Source organism: Microtus oregoni, unplaced genomic scaffold, assembly GCF_018167655.1.
Source record: "Microtus oregoni isolate MIOR12 unplaced genomic scaffold, Mior012 000004F_ref0000308, whole genome shotgun sequence".
NCBI lineage: Eukaryota > Metazoa > Chordata > Mammalia > Rodentia > Cricetidae > Microtus > Microtus oregoni.
The window spans coordinates 3098578-3124589 of NW_024543063.1; the positions used below are offsets into that span (position 1 = coordinate 3098578).

General features: G+C 45.0%; 1 protein-coding gene across 1 annotated transcript in view; it reads left to right on the top strand.

Annotated features, from left to right (window-relative positions):
* Positions 1 to 24257, top strand: part of LOC121447171 (PAS domain-containing serine/threonine-protein kinase-like) — a 41940-nt gene extending 17683 nt beyond the window's left edge. Inside the window, exons 7-18 of the mRNA XM_041650273.1 lie at positions 738 to 998; positions 2674 to 2842; positions 3815 to 3968; positions 6038 to 7515; positions 7617 to 7798; positions 8166 to 8333; positions 12293 to 12418; positions 12718 to 12852; positions 15612 to 15811; positions 20901 to 21034; positions 23262 to 23408; positions 23964 to 24257. Coding sequence (XP_041506207.1) covers positions 738 to 998; positions 2674 to 2842; positions 3815 to 3968; positions 6038 to 7515; positions 7617 to 7798; positions 8166 to 8333; positions 12293 to 12418; positions 12718 to 12852; positions 15612 to 15811; positions 20901 to 21034; positions 23262 to 23408; positions 23964 to 24121 — 3312 coding nt within the window. The 3' untranslated portion in view covers positions 24122 to 24257. The remainder of the gene's footprint in view (positions 1 to 737; positions 999 to 2673; positions 2843 to 3814; positions 3969 to 6037; positions 7516 to 7616; positions 7799 to 8165; positions 8334 to 12292; positions 12419 to 12717; positions 12853 to 15611; positions 15812 to 20900; positions 21035 to 23261; positions 23409 to 23963) is intronic.
* Positions 24258 to 26012: the final 1755 nt, after the last annotated feature.

Genomic DNA, 26012 nt, shown 5'->3' on the forward strand with positions numbered 1-26012 from the left:
TGTGTGAAAGAGAAACTAACGAAAGCAACTTGAGAAAGAAAGGATTTATTTTAGCTTACAGTTCAAGGGTACATCTAAGGCAGCAGGAATGTGAGGCAGCTGGTCACATTGTCTCACATTCAGGAAGCAGAGAGTGATGACTGCCCGCTGCTGCTCAGCTCCCTTTCTCCACCTACACAGGCCAAGGGAATGGTGCCACCCACAGTAGGTGGATCTTCCCACCTTAATCAGTACAGTCAAGAAAACTCCCCTATTGGCAGCATACCCAGAGGCCTGTCATGAAGGTGGTTCTAGATTCTGTCATGGTGACCCTAATCATCACATGGACTATACATTCGCTGAGACTAAGAGGTGCTGGAGAAACATGACAGCTCTTTCCCTTCCAAACTTGGAGCTGAGAAGGGTGCAGCCTGTGGATACTAGCAGGCTGTAGTTTGGCACAATGCCTGCTCGGGATGAGTCTGGGTCCAGTCCTCTCATTGGTTTGTGCCTTGGTCCTTTCATTATTCATTTGTTCCGGACCCTGAGTCCTCCAAGCCTGCTGCTGCTGTTCCCCAGTGTTGTGAATTCTTTGAACAGGGTGGGACTGAGGGATAGTTAGGGAGAGCACCATGCATGAGGGATGTTCCTAGCACGTATATGTGAATGGAGCTTGGATCTGAAACATCACAGCTCAAGATTCTGTGTACATAGATAGTATTGCTGTAGTACTGAAATTTGGCTTTCCTGTCTTTCAGAGTCTCAAGATTCAAAGGTCTGTTGGGATAGCCAGAGATGGTACCACCTTCCCTCTGAGTCTGAAGCTGAAATCCAACCCCAGTGGAGAGGCTGTAGCTGACAGTGAGGCTACATCTGAACCAGGTTACCAGGCATCTGTGTGGGTGTTCTGCACCATCAGTGGCCTCATCACCCTCCTGCCTGATGGCACAATTTATGGTGTCAACCACAGCTTTGCACTAATGTTGTTTGGTTATGGGAAGACTGAGCTCCTGGGCAAGGTAGGCTCACCTAGTTTCCCAGCTCCTTGGTACTCTGAGGAAACTGTTCTGCATGGGCTATAGAGCTTACAGGCTATCCTCATCCTATTTACAACCATCTATCTCATATTCCTGGGCCCCACATCAGTGGCCTCTCTTGAATTGTCCTGAATTGTTCCAGAGAAGAAAGTGGGTCTTCTGCCTGGGATCTCTGTCCCCACCCAGCTGGCTCTGGTCTGGCCCATTGAACCATGTTTTGGTTACACTGTGGATACTGCTGGTTCACCCATCCTTAGCATGGTTGGTGGTGGGCACTGGAGAAGGAGGGGTTCTATAACCTTCCTTTCTGAAGTTGGGATTGGACTTGGGTAGACGTTTTACTCACCAGGAGACAGGCCATTAGCTTTAACTTCTCCCTTATTCTCACCCAGACTTGTAGGGTGCAGTCTCATCATGGCTCTGTGCAAGCCTCCAGGACAATGTTTAATGCATTCCAAGTCATGAATCAGCCTATTAGGCTAGGCTTACTAGGGAAAGGCCATTTTGTTCCACATGATGCCAACTGGGGCGACTCACTAGGTGATTGTGGAATCCTGAAGCCTTGAGAGCTTACATTCTTGGCTTGGATGATGATTGGAACATTCATGGGAGCATCCTGCCTCTTAAGTCTTACCTCAGCTGCAGAAGTCATGCCTCACAGCTCCCACAACCTCTTATTTAGGAAGTGGATCCCAGTGGTGTTCTGAGCCCATTTGGGGGGGGGGGGGTACATGCCTCCCAAATGCCAGAGGGGTATCATGGAGCAGCCTTGGAAAGCCACCCAGTCCTGCCAGGTGATTATGTAGGATATATAGGAGAGAATCCTACATATCTCTTCCCTGATTTTAACACCTGTTGAGTGCCCACCAGGCTCACCTGGTTCCTGGGTGCAGGTACTTAACGGCTCTTTAGTAAGCACCTTGATCACTTGGGGACTGCCTCTATGGCAGGGGCCTCTGTCTTTTCTTATCATTTCTATGGGGTGCTACTAGACTGTGACTCTAAAAAGAGGTTATTCTGCTTTTCAGTAAAACCATAAAGAGTAACTAACCTAAAGTTTAGTTGAGTTGAGTTTATTTGATTAAAAAGCAGCTAGCAGAATCCCTGGTTGACAGTGTTCTGGAGGAGTCTTACAGGTGTTGAGACCTCTTAGAGTCTTACAGGTATACAGATTTGACTCTCATTGAGGTTAGAGTTGCTTGGATTCTTGTGGCCACAGGCGCTTTCCAGGATGGAGGCTGCATACACATTCAGAAGCAGCATCTGTGTGAGCAGCTCTTACTGTGTAATATGGTCCCTGATGGGGTCACATCGGTGTTCTTGGACCAAGAGCTGTAAGATGTTAGCTTGGCAAATACAGGGTCTCTGTTCTCAGTAAATGTGAAGTCACAGGCCAGATTTCTGCTTGGAAGACATGTAGGTATACCTCGCCTTAGAATGTATTGTTTGCCTTTTTATTAAGCAAAATGAAAAAAACTGTGCATTATGTGTCAAGTGTCAGGGTGTATAGATTAGCCAAAAACATGTGACCCAAGATCTTTCCCACTCTGAGCGCCTGAACTGTTCACATTGCCAGTGTTTTCATCCTAGAAGGATGTGTTCAGTGGGTCAGAATGGGTCCTCCTAGATTCTGAAATATCACTTCTTTGCTCTCTAGAACATCACTTTCTTGATTCCTGGTTTCTACCACTACATGGACCCTGCATATGACAGTTCTGTACAGCTGCCAGACCTTGTCAACTGCCTGGACATTGGCAGTAGGACTGGGCCTGGAGAGATGAGCTCTGATGCCCAGCAGGACTGGGAACTAGCCAGTGGAGCACACGGTAAGGCACAGCCTCCTTCACACCGTGTTTCTGTGGCTGCCCAGCCCCTTATAGGCTGGTGGCTCTGTGACAGAGAGGAGGGCAGAAGTCTTTGGTGACCTCTCCAGAAGCTCAACGGTGGGCAGAGTAATGGGAGGCTCTGTCTTGTATGGCCTCTTGTTTTTCTTTCCTGGAGATGGGACAGTTGTGGGTAGGTTTTACAAGTATGTTGGCATCTAGAAGGGAATTAGGAGGTCCTCCAAGACTGAACCACTTGTGCCTATGTCTGAGACAGAAATAGCTGGCCAAAGTCTTGTCCGTTTAAAGAGAATTTATAACCAAGCCAGGTGTAGTGGCACATACTTGTAATCCCAAATTATAGGGTTGCAGTTATTTGAGGCCATCTTAGAATATATAGAAAGACCCTATCTGGAAACAAAAAGCTGCCTTCTAGGAATCCCCATCCCCCAAATAAAATTTGTATAGTTTCATGTACTATAAGATTGAATTGTTTGATGAATAAAGCTGTTTTGACCAAAAAAAAAAAGATTGAATTGTTATAGCATATCATATTTATTTATGAATTATGCTGTATACCTATTGACTTCAATATGTTTATCCCAATAGTTTAAGGTCTTCAATGACTGGTTTGTAGAGATAGTGTAAGCAGTGAGCTTGCTATTCCCTTTGTCTCAGAATATTGGGAGGGTGTGGGACTTGCAAAGCCAGTGTTTGATCTCTTGGGGGGTTCTGGGCTGTGCTGGGGCCTGTGAATCTGGTGCTCTGGAGTAGGAAGGATCTCTGATCTTCTAGGGAGGGGAGAGAGGTGATGAAACAGGAACAATGTGAGGAATCAGTGCTAGCAGAAAGCAAAGCTCTTGGTGTGCTTCTGTTGTACATGCTAAGTGTAGCCTGAGTATTTGAGGTTTTGATAAGGTACAGGAGTGCTTTAACAGAGTGCTTGGAATAGAAAACTCTTGATTTTGCTGTTAGATCCAAGGGTAGACGTGACGTTGGCCCATGACCACGTGCTATCACAAGATGAGCCCTTGAAGATGATGGGAGGACAAGTCTCCCTTAGGACTCAGACACGGTTGGAAACTGAATGCCAGATACTTCCTTCTTATTCGTCTCAAGCTTCCCTGGGGTAAGTGCTTTGGTGGGAGGTTGCAAGTTTACCAGACACCTGGTTAGGGAATATCCAAATTATGGGTAATAATGACAGCGATGAATAATTTGTACTGGTCACTGCTCTGTCTGTATACACTAGTGCCTTTTCCTGTTGCTTGACTGAGTCCTTACAACCCCTGTGAGAGAGTACCCATGATGTTATTCTCCTCTTATGGGCAAGGAAGCAGCCTGTTGAGAAGTCAAGAAAATGTTAAAAGATAGAAATTTAGAACTTTGAAAATCATTTGAAACCATTCTCTTCATATATTTTAAAATAACGTTATTAATTTTGAATAAAGAGAATTTATATTGGAAAACTTTGTAGAAATAAAAATTCATTTGTCTGTCACCATAGCATTTTAATGTGTCTAATGATGTTCTAAGAGCTTGATAAGTGTCCATCACATGTACAGTTAGTTCATTCACTTATTCATTCATCTCTTTGTGTACTCATTTACTCTTAACTCAACAAACTTGTAGAAGACTTAAGGTCTCATCCCCAAAGGTTACAGTGTACTCAGGAAGGTAAGCTTCCATTGTCAGATGTCTAAAAGTCAGGACTTGTCAGGGAAGGGAGCGAGTGAAGTGTGTGTTCTGAGGAACTGATGCCGAAGCTGAGTTAGTTGTTACATGGTGAGCCAGGTGCTCAGACAAAACAAAACAAGACAAAAAGCCCCAGGTGAAATACTTGGTCAGTAATTGGGGTTCTTGGCTCTCTAGAAGCCAGCCCTTGGTGCTCCCTGGCAAGAGGACCTGAGATTCCTGGGGCAGCTCTGGACATAATTCCCAGTAGCCTTATGTGAACCTCTGCTGGTAGGATAAGAGGAGGGGCTCGTAGCTCCAAAGGGTCACTTGAAAACCTCTCTCTGTACCTTTCTATTTAGTGACAGGTGATACTTGATTGCCAGGGCAGCTTGCAGGTTTGTCATTCTAAAAATTAGGGATTCTAAGTCTCCAACCCCCAAACTTGATGCTAGCACAGTGTTAATGGTCAAATCATTGCCGAACTGATGAGATGCCAATGGTAGCCTTCCCTAAGAGGGTGAATACCACACCCAGGGGCTGTCCAGACCTCTTGTCTTAATGAGGCACTTCTGGTGTGTACCCCCTGTGCCTTCATCCTCAGAATGACCCTGTAATCTGTTCCTGGAGAGTGCTAGGCTCACCAGGGAGGGGAAAGGTGGATAGATATAATCCTTTCTTGCTTTTCTCTGCAGACCTTCTTTTTATCTCTGCTTTTTTGTCTTTGCTTTTAGGACTCCACCCACAAAATCCACTGTGACACTTCTCTAAGCTCCCCCACCTTTTAGTTTTTTTGTTTGAGACAGGGTTTCTCTGTAACTTTGGAGCCTGTCCTGGAACTCGCTCTATAGATCAGGCTGGACGAAACTCAAAGAGATAAGCCTGCCTCTGCCTCCTGAGTATTGGGATTAAAGGTGTGCGCCCCCATCTTTATGGACTTTTGTCATACAATTTGTGGGGACCCCCAATTCAAGACCATATAGTATATCTTTATTACCAGGTATTTGACCTTAGTCATCGTTGATGTGAACAGACACTATGAAGAATGGGCTGGTGGAGGTAGATCATCCTGCCTAGACTGCGTGCTTAGCAATTTCCTTACTACTTGTGCAGCTTCTTCACACGACGTGTGCTCACCCTCACCCTGCTAAGTAAAGGTCCTTCACCTTGCTCCGTACCTCAGCTCCTGAATGCATTACTTTGTCAGCCTTCTAAGCTGCCTCCCCAGTCTCTGTGCAGCTAGGTGTTAGATGGTGTTGAGACCCAGCCATAGCCTGCCGTCATGGGATTTATTAAACACTTTGAAATCCATTTCAGTAGCTTTCTTTGATTCATTCTTGGTAAATGTAGATTTATATGAATAATGTTTAAGTGTAGATATTTTAATTTTTAGTTTGTTATAAAATTGAGAGACTTTCTGCTATAAATTTATCATGCTAAATGCATTGTACTTGTCTCTCATAAAGGGAAAGTCAGTGTGATCTCTCATTACCACTAGTGACTCATCCAAATTCCTGTCTCCAGGGTGGACAGCAACCCAGTTTATGGTGAGCATTCATTGCCCACAGACCATCAAAGCATTCCAAAGAGAAACCTGCTGCCTCATGATGCACAATTGCTGTCTACGAACCAGCCAGACACTCTAGAAGTATCCCCACCAGTCCTTAATGAACATTTATTGTCTGAGATTCAGAAAAATACCTCAGAAGAAAGCCCACTAACTCACAGGAAATGCCTATTGCCTAAGGCCCAGCAAGACACCACAAAAGGAAGCCCGCCAATCCACGATGAGCAGTTACTGCCTACAGACCAGCATATTGATATCTTGGGGAAGGAGAATCCTTCCACAGCAGAGAGCTACAGACAGGGTCTTTTAGAAGAAAGCAGGTCCAAATCAAAGGATGCAAAACTGCTTGCTTCCTGTGAAGTTTCTGAGCCACTAGTCCCAGCTAAGAACAGGAGCAGCAGCATGGACGTGTGTAGTCTACATCAGGAAGCTCAGCTGGAACTGTTGGGCGTTAGCAGTCCCAGTAGTCCAAAGCCCTGGGCTGATGCCACCATGCCTGAGCCCCACACCACAGGGCAGCTAGCAGGAGGGGGCTTCCTGACACACTGCCCCCAGTATAGGAGTGAGTGGATCTTACAGCAGCGAGGCCAGGACTTGGCTCCCAGCCCTTCTGGAATGGCATGTGTTTTGCTTGGGACACCCACTCTGGATGAGCCATGGCCAGGAGTGAGAAATGACAGAGAAGAGCTGCAGACTTGCTTGATTAAGGAGCAGTTATCCAAGTCGAGCTTTGGGGGAGCTCTGGGCATCTCCTGTGTGGAGCTTGTCCCTACAGAACATCCTCCTTTCACTGCCCCTGTGTCCTTCTGTGATCTGGGAGGCCGAGACCTGCATGCTAGCCGCTCAGGCAGCTCCTCAGCCTGCTATGCCTTGGCCACTGACCTCCCTGGTGTCCTGGAGGCAGTGGAAGCCCAGGAGACTAATGTGAATTCTTATTCCTGGAACCTCAGGGAGCTCTTTCTCAATGATCAGACAGACAGAACTCCATCACATTGTTCCTGTACCATGTCTGAACTCAGCGAGACACCTTCTCCTTCAGTGGTGGGCTCAGATTTAGATGTGGGTGCTCTGCACAGGCAGAGTTCAGATATTCTGGGTGACCGAGAGATGTTGCTCCTCACTGGCACCTATTTTGACCTTGGTGAAGGCCGACAGTTCCAGGAGATGGACGCAGGACGTAATCGAGCAGAACTGTCTGACATCTCTTTGGTGTCCTCTGAACACTATGAAACCAGTGACATAGAAAGCCCAGGCTGTGGCCCTCCTGTACCAGATCATCCCAGTACTGATGGTATGTGCCTATCAGCAGAGAAGCCCAAGCTGAGTGTCCAGATCACTTCCACTCCTGTGGCACCTGGGGCCCCCACCCTACAGCCGGATATCCAAGAGGGCGTCTACTCTGGAAGCTGCTACCACAGAGATGGCTTACGACTGAGTATGTTCTGGGGAAGAGGCTTTTTCAATCACAGCAATGTAAAATGAGGTCATTGGAGGGATTGGCAGAGCGCTGTACTCCCTCACCTCCCTGCCTTTCAGGTATACAGTTTGAAGTGAAGCGAGTGGAGCTCCAGGGCTCCGCAACCCTGTTCTGCTGCTGGCTAGTGAAGGACCTCTTACATAGCCACCGGGACTCAACCACCCGAACTCGCCTGTTCCTTGCCAGCCTGCCTAGTTCTACCCACTCCATGCCTGAGCTCTCTGGATCCGGCTTTGGAGAGGTTGGTATCTGTGGTCAGCTCACTCCTCTGTGCACTTTCTTCTGTGCTGCAGGTTTCCCAGGTGGCTTTGCTGCCCTTTTGGCTGGACTGGGTGGAGGGTCTGTCTGTCTTTTTAACATTGTCTTCTAGTACCTATGTTAAGTGTAAAGCAAATGCAGGGCTTTGAATGAATATATGCCTTGTGCAGTGGAATGTAGGTGCATTTAGACAAATCAGTTTGGGTTGGTGAGTGGACGCTGTCACAGGGCTCCATAGGTTTTCAGACTAGGCCCCTGTGAGCACAGGAGATAAGAACAGCATGGATGTCAGTGCTGTTGATAGAGATGAGGTGGCTTGTGATCTCCCAGACCTTTCTTTGTCTCTACAGATGCTCAGAGCCAAACCTTGGTTTGAGGAATCCCCAACACCCGCAGAGCTGGAGGGGTTGGCGGCCTGTGAGGGCGAATACTCCCATAAGTATAACACCATCAGCCCACTTGGAAGTGGGGCCTTTGGCTTTGTGTGGACTGCAGTGGAGAAGGAGCACAACAAAGAGGTGCTTGGGTTCATGTGGGGATGGCCCTACTGGAGGGTCCTGATCTATAACTCTGGGACTTGTAATGGAGGAGGAGGGACCAGGATATGGGTGCTTTCTGGATATAGGTGGAAGCTTCTACAATACACATTCTCTCCAGAATAGCCCTGTTGAGTTTTGCATTCAGACCTTGCTTTCTTGCAGGCTCTTGGACCCTGGCCAGGCCTTTTCTGTGTTGTTACTTCCTCTCTTCTGAACTCTCTTATACTATTTTTCTACTGTTCACATGGCATGCTGTTGCCTCATGAGCATACCAACTTGCTTTTAAAACCAAACTCAGGACCTCCTCTATTCAACTGGAAAAAGAAGCAAGTTAGCTAATAAACACAGTTAGGGTCTACCCAAAATTTCTTATGATAACTCTTATGATATCTCTCAGCTGGGTTTGTACTTCATGCCTCTTGGGTGCCAGACATTCTTTTAGGTATACTGATCCTCCAGCTGGCCTCCCTCTCCAGTATTGAGGGTCATTCCTATGCATTTCTCTTGAACCCAAGCCTTAGAACTCACTGTCCTTTGCTCCCAAATCCCACTGGTATTTGTAATTTTAGTTCCAACCCTCCTACTCAGAAGCAGCCTCCACTCCTTGCTATGATACTGTCACCAGGCATGAACCATTAGCAGATCCTGGAGTATTGCCACAGAGTTCTTTCGTATCACTTGTTGCTGGAATGTACCAAAGAGCTGTGTCTGAGTTGCTGTTTCATAGTCTTTCTGGGTCTAGTAATTTTCAGAGGATATTTTAAAATTTTCTTCTCCAAAGCATGGCAGTTTTGTCTTTCCTTTCTTTGGTTCACTTTTCATCCTTTCTCCTTCCTATCACATTGGCTAGGGCCCTGGAACAGTGTTACTTAACAGTTACGTCACTGTGGTAGGTACCTTTCATTTCCCAATGAGCCCATATTATATTTGAAGATATTACATTTTATTATTAGTCCAGCTGGGTTGGTAATTTTTTGACATCATTTATTTATTTGAGTGAATGAGAGAGTGGGGGGTGGGAATGTGTACATGCACAAGGTCAGTGAAAACTTATAGGAGTTGGTTCTCTTCTTTCATCATATGGGTACTGGGGATCAAATTCAGGTGGTCCTTTACCCACTGAGCCATCTCACTGGTCCCTGAATTTTTTTTTTTTTTAAAGAATGAGTTTGAGGGGCTAGAGAGATGGCTCAGTGGTTAAGAGCATTGGCTGCTCTTCCAGAGGACCTGAGTTTAATTCCTAGTACCCACATGGCAGTTCAGAACTGTCTATAACTCCAGTTCCAGAGGATCCAGTGCCCCACACGGATATACATGCAGGCAGAACAACAAACATTAAAAAATTTTTAAAAAAATCATGTCGGACGGTGGTGCACACCTTCAATCCTAGCACTTGGGAGGCAGAGGCTGGTGAACCTCTGTGCGTTCGAGGCCAGCCTGGTCTACAAGAGCTAGTTCCAGGACAGGTAGGGTTGTTACACAGAGAAACCCTGTCTCAAAAACAAAAATAAATAAATAAATAAAAAATCATTACAAAATTGGGTGGATAACTATTGAGTGATGTTTTTCCAGCGCTTATTGACATGGTTGTACTCCTGTTTCCTGCAACATAATGGATTTTCTTGTGCTCCTGGATTCCATCTTAGCTGTGTATAATATTTTTCAATGCATTGCTGGCTTTGATTAACTGTTGTATTATTTATTTTTATTTAAAAACTCTTGATTATAGACCAGGCATGGTGGCACATGCCTTTAATCCCAGCACTCAGGAGGCAGATGCAGGTGGATTTCTGTGAGTTTGAGGCCTGCCTGCTCTACATAGAAAGACCTGTCTTAAAATTTTTTAAATTATTATTGTATGTATATGTATAAGTGCATGCTACACAGTGGATGTGGAGGCAAGAGGACTGAGTTGATTTTCTGCTTCCGCTGTCTGGGTTCTAGGGATTGAACTCAGGTTATATCAGTCTTGGCAACAAGCGCCTTTACTTGCTGAGCCATCTTGGCAGCCCTAAAATTGATGATCCCCTATTCACTTGGTATCCTGAAGATTTGCTGGACTCCTTGCATAAACTTTTTGTGAGATAGGTTAATTTTATTACATTTTTGCACATGTCTATGTGGTTTACATGCCTGTATGTATCATGCATGCCCATGTGTATGCATACAGTGTGGAGGTCCAGGTTTTATGTTGTGACTCTCAATCACTCTCCACCTTACTGAGGCAGGGCCACTCAATTGAACCCAGAGCTTGCCAATGTAGCTAGTTTAGCTAGTCAGTTTGTGCTCGGATTTTTTGTCTTCATCTAATGAGAGCTGGGCAGGCCACCATGGTCATGAGGTTCTAAACTTTAGTCCTCACACTTGTATATCAGACCCTTTAACCACTGTGCCATATTCCCAGCCTCAGTTTCTCTATTGAATGTGAATACCAGACCATTCCCTTTTTTGTTTTTTATTTTAAACTTGTAATGCTTGTCTTTATTTTGTTCCTTATATTTTGAAAGTGAAAAGAAATAGTATTGAGTCAGTTCCTTTTTTATGTTTTTAAATATCTGTTCTATATATTTACAAGCCTTAAGATTGCTCTAACGATTTCAGTGGTATTCAGGATATTTCCAGGGTAGTACGTTTTTTGAACAATTCTTGGATTTTTCTAGTCCACAGTACTTCCTTCTGTTCCGAGGTTATGTATGTTTTGATTACTAGTGTGATTTTTAACTTTTCGAAGTTATTTCTGACCTGGGTACCAAAGAATAGTCTTAAGAAATAGTGCTGGTAGCTGTTAGTCCAGACTTGAAGATTTATTTTAATAAAAGTCTTTATTTTTTGTTTTTAATCAATCTCCTCTCTTATTTCTGTGACACTCAATTCAGGCATGTGTGGTAGGTAGCCCTTGGAGATTTCCTGCCTTTTTCGTCATCTTTCTCTGTGCAGGTGGATGGGCAGTAGGCATGTCTATTTAGGATGTCTGAAGCAGACCACCTGCTGGCGGTTGACCGCCCTTCCTGGGCACTGAGTTCTCTCACATCTCCCTCCTTCCCTGTCATCTTTAGAGTCTGTCTGCTTCACCCAAACTAGATGTCTTCTCACTTGATCAGGTGGAGGGTAGTTGTGTAGCGTGGAGACTTCAGACTGCTGCTGCTCCTCCTGCACCCTTGCTGGCTCTTGTTCCAGCTTTCCTCCCTTGCGCCTGCCCACTTCGTGCCTCATCATTTCTTTTCTTCTGGGCACTCATCATTCCGTAGTACGTGATACAATTTACTGTCTACTTCTCAGTAGAGGATCAGCTCCTTGGAACATGACAGTGTCTCTCACCGATACACAGAAAGGCCCTGCTGGAATTTTTACCCAGGGCTGCTTTACCTGTGCACCTAGCATTCCATGGAGTAGCCCATCTGCTGAGTGGCAAGCGTGTCTTTAGTGAATGACATGCAGTGTTTCTTCTTTACAGTGGAACTTAGTCCCATTACACCTGGTAACTGAATGCCGCCTTCTGTTGCCCAGTGGTGTTTCTCTTGTTCACTACAGCCGTCAGGCTTGAGGGACTCTCTGGTTAATCTCAACATCAGGACTGACACTTGTCTACCAGTGACAGTTTTCTTTATTTTCTCTACTTTTTAGATTTATTTCATTCTCTTGGGTGTGATATTGAGTATTGTGGGAACACTTGCTGTTAAGACTTCTTTTCTCCAGTGGCCATTGCTCCTCAGGCCCTCCAGGGATCCCCATCTGTCCCGTCTTGCCCATAATAGGCAGGTAGAAATTACCAGCATTTCTGTTTGTCTGCTGCCTCCTCCCTGTCTCCTGTTGCAGGGACTTCCTACAGGGACTTGTTCTTTCATGACTGTGGTCTTGTGGGAGGGAGAAAAGTGTAAGCCAGTAGTGGGCACCAGGTTTAACAGATGATAGAGATATGCTCTCCTTCTCCCGTATAGGTGGTGGTGAAGTTTATTAAGAAGGAGAAGGTTTTGGAGGATTGTTGGGTTGATGATCCCAAACTTGGAAAAGTTACTTTGGAGATTGCAATTCTGTCCAAGGTGGAACATGCCAACATAATCAAGGTAGGTGGTGGTTTTCTGTGTGCTGACACCCTCATGTTGCTTCTCTAACATTAATTTGTTTTTTTTTGGTTTTTTTTTTTTTTGGTTTTTTTTCGAGACAGGGTTTCTCTGTGGTTTTGGAGCCTGTCCTGGAACTAGCTCTTGTAGACCAGGCTGGTCTCGAACTCACAGAGATCCACCTGCCTCTGCCTCCCGAGTGCTGGGATTAAAGGCGTGCGCCACCACCGCCCGGCTCTAACATTAATTTGTTGATTGGACATATTTCTAAACAGAACTAGACCCGGTCTTGTCTCTTTCAGGTTCTGGATATATTTGAAAACCAAGGGTTCTTCCAGCTAGTGATGGAAAAACATGGCTCTGGCCTGGACCTCTTTGCTTTCATTGACCGCCATCCCTGCTTGGATGAGCCCCTGGCTAGTTACATCTTTCGACAAGTGAGAGCGGGCCAGGGCTGTGCGGGTGGATGTGGGGTTGGGTAATTGAATCCTATGCCTGCAAGGGTCAGTCTCCACAGTGAGCCAGTGTTAGCCTTCAGCCTTGGGGTTTATGAGGTAAGATGCATACTTTGAAGAGAGAGTTGTATGACTGAAGTAGAGAAAGTGAAGTTGGAAGGAATTATCAGGGAAGTGTATTTTAGTGATTAAAGTTTATTCATATCTGCATATTATTTTTGTGCCAGTCACAAACATTAAACAACAAAGAGATCATGCTGGTTCTGACTCTGTGCCTTTGATTTGAATCTGTGTCCTTACCAATCATGAGACTTGTGTGTAGCCTTAACCACCTAAGGTGCGCAGTTGAAAACACTGGTGACTGCATGAAAAGACTGTTGGGATTAAATCAGAGATCACGTAAAGAAGCATGAAGATTGCAATTTGAGCTATCCCATGTTACAAAGTTTGTCTTGATCTGTTTTGTATTGAAATGTGTGTGGATCTTTGCTCACTTGCTGTTTCATAGGCATGGAAAAGTGATCAGCAAATCTGGAAGGCATCTGAGAACAAGAGGAAAGCAGGGCAAAGACAGTGACTCTTGTTTTGAGTACCTAGAAGGCAGTGGTTCCTGCCTCGGTGCTCCCAGAAATGTGTGGATCATTTATACTTGTCCTTTAATTAGTTCCTGAAAGGGATGTGATTCCTAGTGAAAGCTTCTTTAATTACAGTTCTTGAGTGTAGTAAGCTCCTCAAAGCTATTTGGGTTTCTGAAAGCTTCTCGGACTCTGCGCTGTTTTGGCCACTGTTGCCAAAAGACTGCCCCACCACTACTCTCACACTTCTTCTTTTTTTTAAGTTTGTTTGTTTTTATTTTTTCTGTGCATTGGTGTTTTGCCTTGGGTATTGGGTCTCCTGGAACTGGAATTACAGTCATGAGCTGTCATGTGTGTCATATGGGTGCTGGGAATTGAACCCAGGCCCTCTGGAAGAGCAGTCAGTGCTCTTAACCACTGAGCCATCTCTCCAGCCCCCGTTCTTTTTTTTTTTGTTGTTGTTGTTTGTTTCTGTTTTTTTATTTTATTTTTGTTGTTGTTGTTTTGTTTTGCTTTTCAAGACAGGGTTTCTCTGTAGCTTTGGAACCTGTCCTGGAACTAGCTCTCGTAGACCAGGCTGGCCTTGAACTCACAGAGATCAACCTGCCTCTGCCTCCAGAGTGCTGGGATTAAAGGTGTGCGCCACCACTGCCTGAGTAGCCCCACTCTTACACTACTTATTGTAAGATTATACATTGTTTTTCCTTCTTCCCTCCCTCCCTCCCTCCCTTCCTCTCTTCCTTCCTATTATCTATCTGTTTATCATCCATCCATCCATCAGCACTGCTACTCGGGGATCAGCACTGTGGGCAGCTATATGGATACAGCAGAGCTGGGACTTGTGGAAAGGAAGAATGAGCTCAGTATAATTTAGTTATAGTTGTTTTATAGTCTTGTTAAAAACATGGCTTCTAGCCAGGTGGTGGTGGTGCCTTTAATCTCAATTTGGGAGGCAGAGAGGTAGGTGGAACTCTGTGAGTTCGAGGCCAGTCTGGTATACAAGAGCTAGTTCCAGGACAGCCAGAGCTGTTACACAGAAAAACCCTGTCTGTCTCAAAAAACCAAAAAAAAAAAAAAAAAAAAAAAAATAAAAGGTTTCTAACTAAATGTACAGTACATACCTAAAATTTCAGTACTCCTGATGCTATAGCAGGAGGATAGAGAATTCAAAGCCATTCTGGTCTACATAGCAAGATTCTCCCCTGACCCAAGTCTCCTGTTTAGATTCTAGCATGTATGCATGCATGTATGTTAATATATTAATGAATGTTCAAATATATGCATGCATGCATGTAATCATAAATCTATATGTGTAAATATACAGGCAAGTGTTTATAATGTATACTTTATTTTTTAATTGATTGAGCTTAGTTGACATGCCATTAACTATTTTTCTGATTCAAACATTTTTCATTTGAAAGTATAAAATTGTCTCCAAAGATGGAAATGATTGATGTCCAAGAAATCACTAAATTGATTGCTCTAGTTGGTATCCAAATTGTGGTGCAAATAGTCGTACTGAAGCCACAGGAAGCTTGCTTAGCAGACCTCCACTGTAAAGATACAGCATGCCTGGGCAGATATGTGTTAGAATGCCTGCCTTCCAGAGGCAGAGTGCTTATATACAACCTGCTTCCTGTGGAGCCACTTACTCCACATAGGGGTAGATGTGTTGACTGGGGAACACAGCACACAGAGGATTATCTGCTCCTGCTTTGACTTTAAACTGCTGTGCAAAACACTTTCCTTCCCTGTGAGCTGTGGTATCCACCATAGTGCATGGGTTCTTTGCATGTGATACCGACCAATAGTAATCCCTCAGTGGCCTACATTTTTCTAAGTACCTACTTGGTGGCCTGTCTTTCTTCTGACAGGTTATAGGGCAAGTGCCTGCTGGGAGGCTCTTTTGGGTCAGTAATAACAGAGATGTTATGAGGGATGAGTTACTTGCTGTTGGTTGCTGGCCTGTGCTAGGCACAGTGATGGACTCACAGAACAGCTGTGCCTCCTGTTTATGCAGAACCATATCTCCAGCATCCAGGACTATGCACTGGAGAATGGTTTTTTTCCTTTGCTGTTGTTTTAATTTTTTTCTTCCTAATATCTATTGTAAATGCCTTTTTGCTTGAATTGCTTTTGAAGTATTCTCCTGGCCTCTGATTCCAGCTGGTGTCTGCTGTAGGATACCTGCGCTCCAAAGGCATCATCCACAGAGACATTAAGGATGAGAACATCGTGATCGCCGAGGACTTCACAATTAAGTTGATAGATTTTGGCTCAGCTGCCTACTTAGAGAGAGGCAAACTATTTTATACTTTTTGTGGGACAATCGAGTATTGTGCACCTGAAGTTCTCATGGGAAATCCGTACGTATCACATGATCCTGGAGTTTACCCTCCTCCTGTCTTGCATTGTGCCCATGAATGTTGTGATTTTAGGAAGAAGTGGTTTCAGTTTGGGGTGCTTTATTGAGTAACGAGGGTTATGTTCTGGAAAATCAGTGTGCAATAGGCAGGAAGCTGGAAGATGGACAGTAGGGGTCGATTCCACCATTTCAACTTTTGATTGGAGTTTGATGATTCAGAAAGTTAGAAAAATACAAGATAAAGAGGAAGGTCTCAAAAGCTGGAATGCTCTGAGTGACTCCTATAACTTGCTGTACTTATTGAATATCAGGAATAATTACTTCAAGGCGTTATCTGTCTGTTTATATAACAGTGGGTTTCTTTATGTAGCAGTCCTGCTATCTTGGAACTCACTCTGTAGATCAGGCTGGCCTTGAATTCACAGAGATCCTCCTGCCTTTGCCTCTTGAGTCTGGGATTAAAGGCATTCACCACCACCGTCCAGGTTATTTATTTTTATTTTGTTCATTCATTCATTTATTTATTTATTTACTGGTTTTTTGAGACAGGGTTTCTCTGTAGCTTTGGAGCCTGGAACTAGCTCTTGTAGACCTGGCTGGTCTGGCACTCACAGAGATTCACCTGCCTCTACCTCCTGAGGGCTGGGATTAAAGGCATGCAATACCACTGCCCAACTTTATTTTTATTTATGTATATGTGTGTTTTGCCTGCAGGTGTGTCTGTGTAGCATGTTCAGCCTGCAGGTGTGTCTGTGTAGCATGTTCAGTGACTGCAGAGGCCAGATAAGGGTTTTTGATTCTGTCCTGGTTAATGTTTTGTCAACTTGACACAAACTAGAGTCATTTGGGAACATTAATTGAGCAAATGCTCCCACAAGATTGGCCTGTGGTCAGGCAAGCATGCGGACCACTTTCTTGATTAATGATTAGATGGGCTGGATGGTGCTACTCTTGGCCAGTGGTCCTGGATACTATAAGAAATCAGCCTGAGCAAGCCATGATGAGCAAACCAGTAAGGAGCACTCCTCCATGGTCTCTTGTGAGGGTTTGAATGAGATTGGCTCTTCATAAGCTTGTGTTTGGATACTTGGGCCCCAGTTGGTGGAACTGTTTGGGAAGGATTAGGAAGTTTGGCCTTTTTAGAATTGCTGTGTCACTAGAGGCAGACTGAGGTTTCAAAAGACTAGCATCCTTCACACTTAGCTCTCTCTATCTCCTCCTTGCATCAGGACGATGTGAGCTCACAGCATGTTGGGTAGCTTTTGCTCTTCACCATTAGGTACTCTAGCCCTCTGAAACTGTGAGCAATCAAAAGCTTTCTTTTATAAGTTGCCTTGGTTATGGTATTTTATCATAGCAATAGAAAAGTAACTAAGACACTTCTGCTTCAATTCTTGCTTCCAGGTTCCTTTTTGAGTTGTTGTCCTGACTTCTCTCAGTGGTAGCTTGTGACCTGAGACTTAAGATGAAATAAACCCTTTCCTCCCCAAAGGGTTTGTGGTCATTGTGTTTTTATCACAGCAGTAGAAACCCTTAACTAAGAAATTGGTGCCAGGTTGTAGGGTATTGTTGTGACAGACCTCATCATGTGTTTTTGGAAGGATTGTGGTGGATTGGACTTTGGACTGGAAAGACATTTGAGTATTCAGAGCTCAGTGAACTGTTCTGTGGGAGCTTGGAAGTTAAGAATGTTGAGAATCATGCAGACAATGAAGGCCTAGCTTAGGAAGTTTCAAAGTAAAGTTTGAGAATTCTTTAAAAACTCTATGGGGCTGTTTGATAATTTGAATAAGCATCTGGTTCTGGTCAGCTCGAGCTAAAGAATCAGCAGTGATTAAAAGACCAGTACCACCAAAGTGAAACATTGGCTTTGGTGGGACAGTCTGTTCAGATGGGGCTGAAGAATCAGCTGTGATTAACAATAGACCAGCATCATTAAGGCTAAATCTTCTGGAAGATTCCTCAAGGTCAGTACACAGAAGCTGTGGTTCAGAGGGGACCAGTGCTGACTTCTGACCTTGGGCCAGCAGCCAAACGTGGCAATATGTAAGAGTCTCCCAAGTGGTATTGGTATTGAAGACACGAAGAAGTCATGGAGAATGGCTGAAGCTTGGCGCCTTAAGAGATCAGGAGAGGCCATTGGTGAAGGGCCAGCATTAGTTTTAGTTAAAGCCCTAGGAGTAATTTGGAGAGAAAGCTGTAGGAGAGAAATTGAGGCTTGGCACCATATGGCAGGGTTAGAGTCCCAGAAGAAAGCCCAGATAGCTATTATTAAAGGATGTAGAGTGGAGACCCCAACATTTTAGAGATGCTAGTACCATAGGATGGTCTTCAAGGATAGCAGTAAGAGTGGAGTGGAGGTGAAGCAAGCTGGGTGTGCTGTGGGTGCCAGCGCTGGAGAGGAACTGTACAAGCTCTTGGGAGCCCAGAAGACCGTGAGTCCCAGACATTGAACACGGAGTTAGTTATACTGTTGGAGTTCTGATTTTCTTTTGATTTTATTGAGACCACTCTGGTTCTTTCCTTTCAGTGTAAGAAAGTCATATAACTTATTTTTTGTTTTACAGGAGCTCATGGCTAAGAGACATTGGGATTTTAGAGAGATTTGCATATTTTAGGGAGATTTTGAATGCTTTAAAGAGACTCAACTTTTAAGGACTGTGAGACTTAAAAGCTGGAATGTCTTATATTGTGATATTGGTATTAATATGAGAACTTGGGATAAATAAAAAAAATGTTATGGTTTAATAGTAATGTTTGGTGTTTTAGGTTAACAAATAGTCAGTTGTCCTGGCTAGTTTTTTTGTCAACTGACACTAGAGTCATTTGGGAAGGAGAGAACTTCAATTGAGAAAACGTTTCACCAGATTGGTCTTTGGAGTATTTTCTTGATGATTGATGTGGGAGGGCCTAGCTCACTGTGCAGTGTGCTTCCCTAGCTGAGTGGTCTGATTGCATAGGAAAGCAGGCTGAGCAAGTTAGTCAGCAGCACTCATCCTGACTAGCTTTCAGTTCCTGCCCCACATTCCTGTCTTGGCTCTCCTGATGCTGGACTGTGACCTGTAAGACAAACTCTTTCCTCCCCAAGTTGCTTTTCATAGTGTTTATCACAGGAATAGAGACCTAACTGAGACAGAACCTCTTGGGCTGGAATTACAGACAGTTGTGAGCTGCTCTGTGGATGCTAGGAATGGAACCCAAGTTCCCTGAAAGAGCAGCCAGTACTCTTACTGTGGAGTCATCTCTCTAGTTCCAGCAATCAAAAGCTCAATAATAGTGTTGGGTGGCTATTAGAAGGCCCAATAGGAAGATTGAGAGCAGGAGGAATGATGTGAAGGAACTGTTGGGGCTCAGATTCTTGGCTCTGAGCTCGGGGAAACAGGCTCTGGGGATAAAGGCTGAGTTTGTTGCTCTGTAGTTGGGGAGTCTGTGGGCAGCAGGAGCCTGACCTGAAATGACCTCTTTTCTTGGGACGTGAGAAAAAGAATTGAAATGAAGCTCATTGCCCACATGTGTAGGGACTGCATAGAAATTGCTGATAGTGGTTTGTGCTGTCCATGCAGGGATTGTGGTCTTTGCTACACACTAACAGGTGTGTCTGTATAAAGTAACTTTCCTTAGTCTTTTCACACAATGGTATCTTCCTCTTCTTTATGCACAAATCTTAGTCAGGTGTCTCAGGAAGAGTGGGTAGTTAGAGGGACAGAATGTTTAGCTCTGTGTGGTCTTATAGAATAGTGTGTTGAGTCAGTAGAGAGGCATGGTCAAAACTGGATTTCACATTAGGCCTGATCAGGTCCTGGTTGTCTGCTCAACCACCATCCTACCTTGTGTGAGAAACCTTCAGCAGTGGGGTTAGGGGTGACCAGGACCCAGGCCTGTGTCTTCTCAGGGCACCTTTTCAAGTCACAGTCAGAAAGTGAATATTGATTTAGCTTTCATTGACTCCTGGAGCTTGGTCTCCTTAATCCGCTGTAGCCACACACCCCCCCCCCCCCCATGCTGGGCTGGCCCTTGTGTGCAGCAGGACGAGGCTGTGTGCTACTAGCAGAGAGTGAAGGGGGCAGGGAAACTTTCCCTTTTGGAGTCTCTGTGTGTTCAGAGCTACCATAGCAAGGTGTTGAAGGGACTGTAGTTTCTCTTCAGATCTGATTTGGTTGTCCCTATTCCCGGTGAGTGTCCTGCTCTGGTACCCTCCTGTAGTGGTTGAAATATAGGCAACATTGAAGAAGAGCTACATGTAAACTGGCTCACTCTGCATGCTTTGTATGACTGGGTGTTCCACACCCAGGCTATGACGCTTCCATTTCAGTACTTAGCCATCTGCGGCAAGTGCCTTCCCCATGTGTCCTGTTTACACTGTGCTTTCTGCTCCCTGGCCATCCTTTACAGTCGTGTGCTGGTCCTACTTGTGGACCTCTCAGTCAGGACCTTGTCTCATTCTGCATGCTTCCTTCCACATTGCACACACATGTCCATCTCATCAGGCAAAAGGCTTTCTGAATCCTGATTCCAGATTCTTTCTGTAAGAACTTTTTTCTTCCTTCTTGTTTTTATATTGTTCTTCCTCAGGGGTCGGCAAACCATAGGCAACCTTTAGACAACCTACCTGGTGTGGCTGGTAGCATGGTGAAGTTAGGATAACACCTCCCCTCCTCCCCCAGGCCTAGTCTTCCAGGCGGCCCTAGTTCCTGATAAACTCCTCCATCCTACCGTTCATTTCTCTGACCCCTCAGCTGTCACTAAACTTTGTTCTCTTGTGTTCCTCCTGTTTGATTTGACTTTAGGTGCCCCTTTCCTCTCACCACATGGTCTTTCCGTAGGGTGTACCACCACTTGTTCTGATGTTGCCTGTGGCCCCTGTTGGCCCTTACTGCCACCAAGTTGTGACTTGCTCTCTGGTCCTCTACTCTCCCCGCCTCTGGGAATCATCCCCCCTTTTCCGGGTCAGTTAGAGTGTCTCTTGCTTGAGGCAGCCCTGTGTGGACTGTGAGAATGCAAGTCTCTGACTGGGGTTGGAAAGCTCTGACATTCAGAGTGGGGCTGACTCGGTGAGCTTTGTACTGAGTGCTCTTGGTTCCTCCTTGCAGCTATAGAGGGCCAGAGCTGGAGATGTGGTCTCTGGGGGTCACTCTCTACACGCTTATCTTCGAGGAGAATCCCTTCTGTGAAGTGGAGGAGACCATGGAGGCAGTCATTCACCCCCCATTCCTGGTTTCCCAAGGTGAGCATGAGCTCCAGGTGGTGAGTGATGTCATTGCCTGAGAACTCAACATTTTGTTTCTGTCTCCTCTTTGTCTATGCTGATTAGTTCTTTTATCATTTTTATTCTAACATTTTGATCTGAGCATAATAATTTTAATATGACTCAAAACATTTTGGTAATTTTTATTAGTGTCCCTTGGATCTTAAAGGCCCTCTTGAAAGTGATATTTTGCAGTCAGTAAGCTTGTCTGTGGAAGCATCTATGAGATCAGGCATTTAACTTAAGCCAGGAGCCACATTTGTGAAGGAGGGTGGTGTCAGTACATGGGGAGACTTGACCCTCAGAAGCTCACATAGAAAATGTCAGTCATACCATGAGCCCTGTGAGCAATTGTGACAACAAGTGGTAATTTGTGTCTGTAATGAAGGCCCAGGGGTCAAGTGGACTTTGGCTTTCTAAGCTTGGAGCAAGTACCTCAGGAGCCTGGATCCTGGAGGAGCTCATGGAGTGGGCAGATGCAGTCAGGTGTCAGCTGGAGCCCCTTCTACTCTAATATCCTGTGGTCCCACAGCACTCACTCACTGGGAGGACCCACATGATGACAGATTTTCAGTCTGTGTCTTAGCCTCTGCTTAGGTCAGACACCTCTGTTTGTTCTCAGAAGTCCAGATAGGGCCTGAACCAACAGATGACCATTCAAAGTAGCAGGAGCTGAAAGTCTTGAGTAAAGGTGGTGGCAAGTTCAGTTCTCAGTGAGGCCTCTTTTCAGCTTGCAGTGTCCTCATAGTGAAGATGGAGAACCAGTCTTTTCTACCTCTTCGGACACCAACTCCAGTCTTTCTCCCCACTCACAGCTTCCCCTAACACCTCCTAGCACCCCACTGCTCTGCACCATCTCATTAGGGGTGAGCTCTTCAACACACAGACTTTGGAGGGACATATCAGCCACAGCAGCCTGGAAGAGGATTTTAGAGCTTCACTAGTGGGTCCCTGCGATGCAGCTGTTTCTGTGGTGTACTGCTCTGCTCCGTGGCTGCTCCATGGCTTCTCATTACACAGCTGGGTTCCTGCTGATGTGGCCCAGAGGCCCTGGCCAACGCATACACACACTTGGAGGAGACAGGGCCCAAATGCAGATTGAGGTTGGGCTCCTGCTAGAGCTCAAGCTGCCTTCCCTCAGAATGATCTGGGGTGCTTCAGTTGCCTGCCACCTTCCCTTGCATGTCACTCTCATCCTCAGCCACTCACAGCCAGAGCTCGTGTCATCATTAGGGTTTCCATTGCTGAGATAAAACACCATGACCAAAAGCACCTTGGGAAGGAAAGCATTTCAGCTTACTAGTTACACATCACAGTCCATCATGGGGGGAAGTAGGAATGAAACTAAAACGGGGCTGGAACCTGGAGCTGCTGCTTGTTAGCTTGCTCCTCATAGCTTGCTCAGCCTGCGCCCCTTCCTTCCCTCTTCCTTTCTCTCTCCTTCCTTCCTTCTCTTATTTTATTTGAGGCAAGGTCTCTGTGTGTATCCCTGGCTATCCTAGAACTCTCTTTGTAGGTTGGCTTTAAACTCACAGAGATCCGCCTGCCTCTTCCTCCTGAGAGCTAGGATTAAAGGCATGTGCAACCACCATCCCGCTTCAATCTGCTTTCTTCTACCACCCAGGACCACCAACCCACGGGTGGCACTATCTACAGTGATCTGAGCCCTCCCACTTCAATCAAGAAAATGTCCCACAAGCCAATCTGGTGGTGGCATTTTCTCAATCGCAGTTCTTTCTTCCCGGTTAACTTTGTTGTTGTTGTTGTTGTGGGGGTGGGGTGGGGTGGAGGGTTCGAGATAGGGTTTGTCTGTGTTGCATTGGAGCCTGTTCTGGAACTATATAGGCTGGCCTCAAACTCAGAGATCTGCCAGCATCTGCCTCCCAAGTGCTGGGATTAAGGGTGTGCGCTACCATTGTCTGGTCCAAATAAATTTTGTGTCAAGTTGACATAAAACTAGCCAGCACACCTTGAAATCAGACCACCTGAGGTTTGATTGAGCTGGATCTCAACTTCCACGCTTCCATTTTGGAGGTGATAGATTTATAAAGGTATTCTCTGACAATACCAGGGCAGGCCCTCAAGCCCTAGGACTCCAGGCTGCTTCCTTGCTTTGTGAGAGGTTCTGTGAAGCAGGACACCCTGAAGTCTGAGATGTGTTCCATTTGACTTGGCTTGGTTCCACCTGTGTTCTTTATGTCCTTAGAACTTATGGCTCTTCTGTCTGGGCTGCTGCAGCCTTCCCCTGAGCAGCGGACCACTTTAGAGGAGCTGATCCTAGACCCCTGGGTGACACAGCCTGTGAACCTTGCTAACTACACCTGGGAAGAGGTGTGTCGGACCAACCAGCCAGGTGAGAAGTCTCAGCCTCCCCTCCTCCTGCCCTTTTGTTTGGGATGGGAAGGTGACTAGGCCTCCTTCCGGGATAAGGCTTCTTCCACCACACTGTCCTAGTTACATATACCAGAATCTGTGGCTGGTCTGAAAAATGGGGCTTGACTGTGTAGAGACCCTTAGGTGCCACTTGGGTGTGGCTATGGACCTTAGAGGGAGGATAAGTTCTTTTAGTAACCTTGGCCGGGAGAGATGAGGATGTAGTAGTGGAAGAGTCAGCTGGTTGACTAGTCCCAAGAGGGGTCAGGGTACAGATGCTGACCATGATGCTGAGGGGCTAGACGGGGCATCATGTCTCTTCAGAAAAAGACTCCCTAGCTTCAGAGCTCCTGAGGAACCAGGCTGGAGATTAGCGCGTGCATCTGTGCGCACTCATACACAGTATCTCAGCAGGATCTATACCTCTAGAATATTACCCTGTGGTTTCAGAATCCACTGCCTATCCTCCCCCAATTCTGTTGTTCCTAAACAAAGTATTTTAGAATCTTATTGTTATGTTTTCTTGACCCTTTAGAAACTGGCCTGTTGTCAGCTGCAAGTTTGGAGCTTAGGAGCAGGAGTCCAAGTGAAGTGACTCACACAAAGGATTTCAGTGGACCTCCTGCTCCCAGGGAGGCTCCTGGCGACGAGCACTGCCTGCATCCCGAGGATCCATCCCTGTCAGTCAGCTGAATGAAAGCTCTCTCCTGCTATTTTCTACTTGATTTGGGAAATTGTATGGATTTCAGGGCTTCCTACGAGGAGAAAGAAATTCTGAAGAACTGGGATGAATTCCCCTTCTACAGATTTCTGTGCAAGTGCTAAAACAAGCTTGCAATACTATATATATATATATATATATATATATATATATATATATAGTATTTAGGTTTTAGGTTTATGAAAGACTTGTAATTCATTTTTTTATAACCTTGAAAAAAAGCATTCTAGTGTTCAGTTACTTTGTATTATTAAAGGACTTTAACTTGTGAGCCTCAGACATGAGGAATATTTCAATTCTCTGTTTTGTTGTTTTGTTCTTTGCGTGTAAGCTTGTGAGACAGGATCTTACCACTTAACTGTGGCTGGCCTTGAAGTCCTAGAGATCTGCCTGCCTCCTGCATGATAGGATTAAAGATGTGTGACACCATGGCCAGTTCTTTCTATCTGAGAGTGTGTGTGTGTCTTTCCCACTGACTTGGTATCTGTGACAATGGTGTAGAGTCCATAGAGTTGGCTAGACAAAAATGACCAGAATATTTTCTTTCTTGAACTTTTTCCAAATTAAAGCTACTTAATTAGTTAAGTTACCCTGTCTAGGACTCTATGGGACATGAGAGGTACTGGTTTTCTTCGTTTTTCCATTTCTGTACCCCACTTAGCACGGCTAAAAGAGCAATCTATCCTGGTTTACTCTGGGACTTTAGGCCTGTCAGCCATCTGTCAACCCATAGTATCCTCCCAGCACTTTCAGACATCCCGTGTCTGGCCCAGCTCTACTTCGTCTGTGTGAAAGGCTCTCGGTGAAGGGTGTCAACGCGACTGTGACTGAGGGTTTCCAGGCCCAGTCTCCAGAAGTTGGTGACATTTTAGCTTTTGATTTCAGATGAGCTGTTTCTTAGAATGAAACAAATGTTTTTCCTTGTAGTCTTTATTACACATAGAGCACAAGATATTACAGATTTTTTTTCAGACAGTGTAGTAGGGCTGAGGATGCAAAATGCAGCTTTCTAAGAACCATTTCTATATTAGAAAAAAATAAAGCTTTTTGTTATAGTCTGATGGCTTATGGGTGTTCTTTGCAGGAAAACAAAACCAAACAATACAAAAGCTCTCAAAACCTTGGAGACTAAGGTTCTGAGTTGGCAGCTGATAATTTTCCCTCTTGGAATTTCAAGTTTGATTCAAGATGCAAAGTTTTGTGAAGACTAAAGATCCTGCCAGACTTTGACAGCAGCCCTGTGTTCTAGCCATCACTTTGTTCCAGTGCTGGCTGACTGATTCAGGTTCCTAGATTATTTTCAAGAAGTTGGAGTGGCATAGGGTTTTCTTAGGCTTTCAGTGTGAAGGCCTAAATGATGTTTATTTAGTTAGAAAATTAAGACAAAAGAAAGTTTTACGCAGATTGCAACTTTCCTGTCCTTTTATACAACCCAACCCTTCTGTCAAAAGATATGTTTAAATACTTCAGCCCTAGGTCAGTGTGTAGCACAAAGCAGGAATATGTTTATTGATGTATCAGCCTGATCCCTTTTTTCACACAAGAAGCCAATAAACCAGGAAGAAATAAATATAATAATGACTTACGAGTGGTGGGATTTAGGCAGCTGTGAGAACACAGCTTTTTATCTCTTACTGTTCTCTCTTTCTAAAAGGTTCCCAGGCTTTTTGCCCAAACAGGTCTAAGATGCAAATTTAATGCATGCAAATTTGTATGGAACATTCTAGTGCCTCATCTTTATGGGAAATCAGACCTCTGTGCTAAGAGAGCTCTGTTGTTTATAAGTGAAAATATGCCATTGTTCCTATCATTTTGTTACTTGGGCCTTGTATTTTTTTTAATGGCAGACATCTCTGTGTGTAC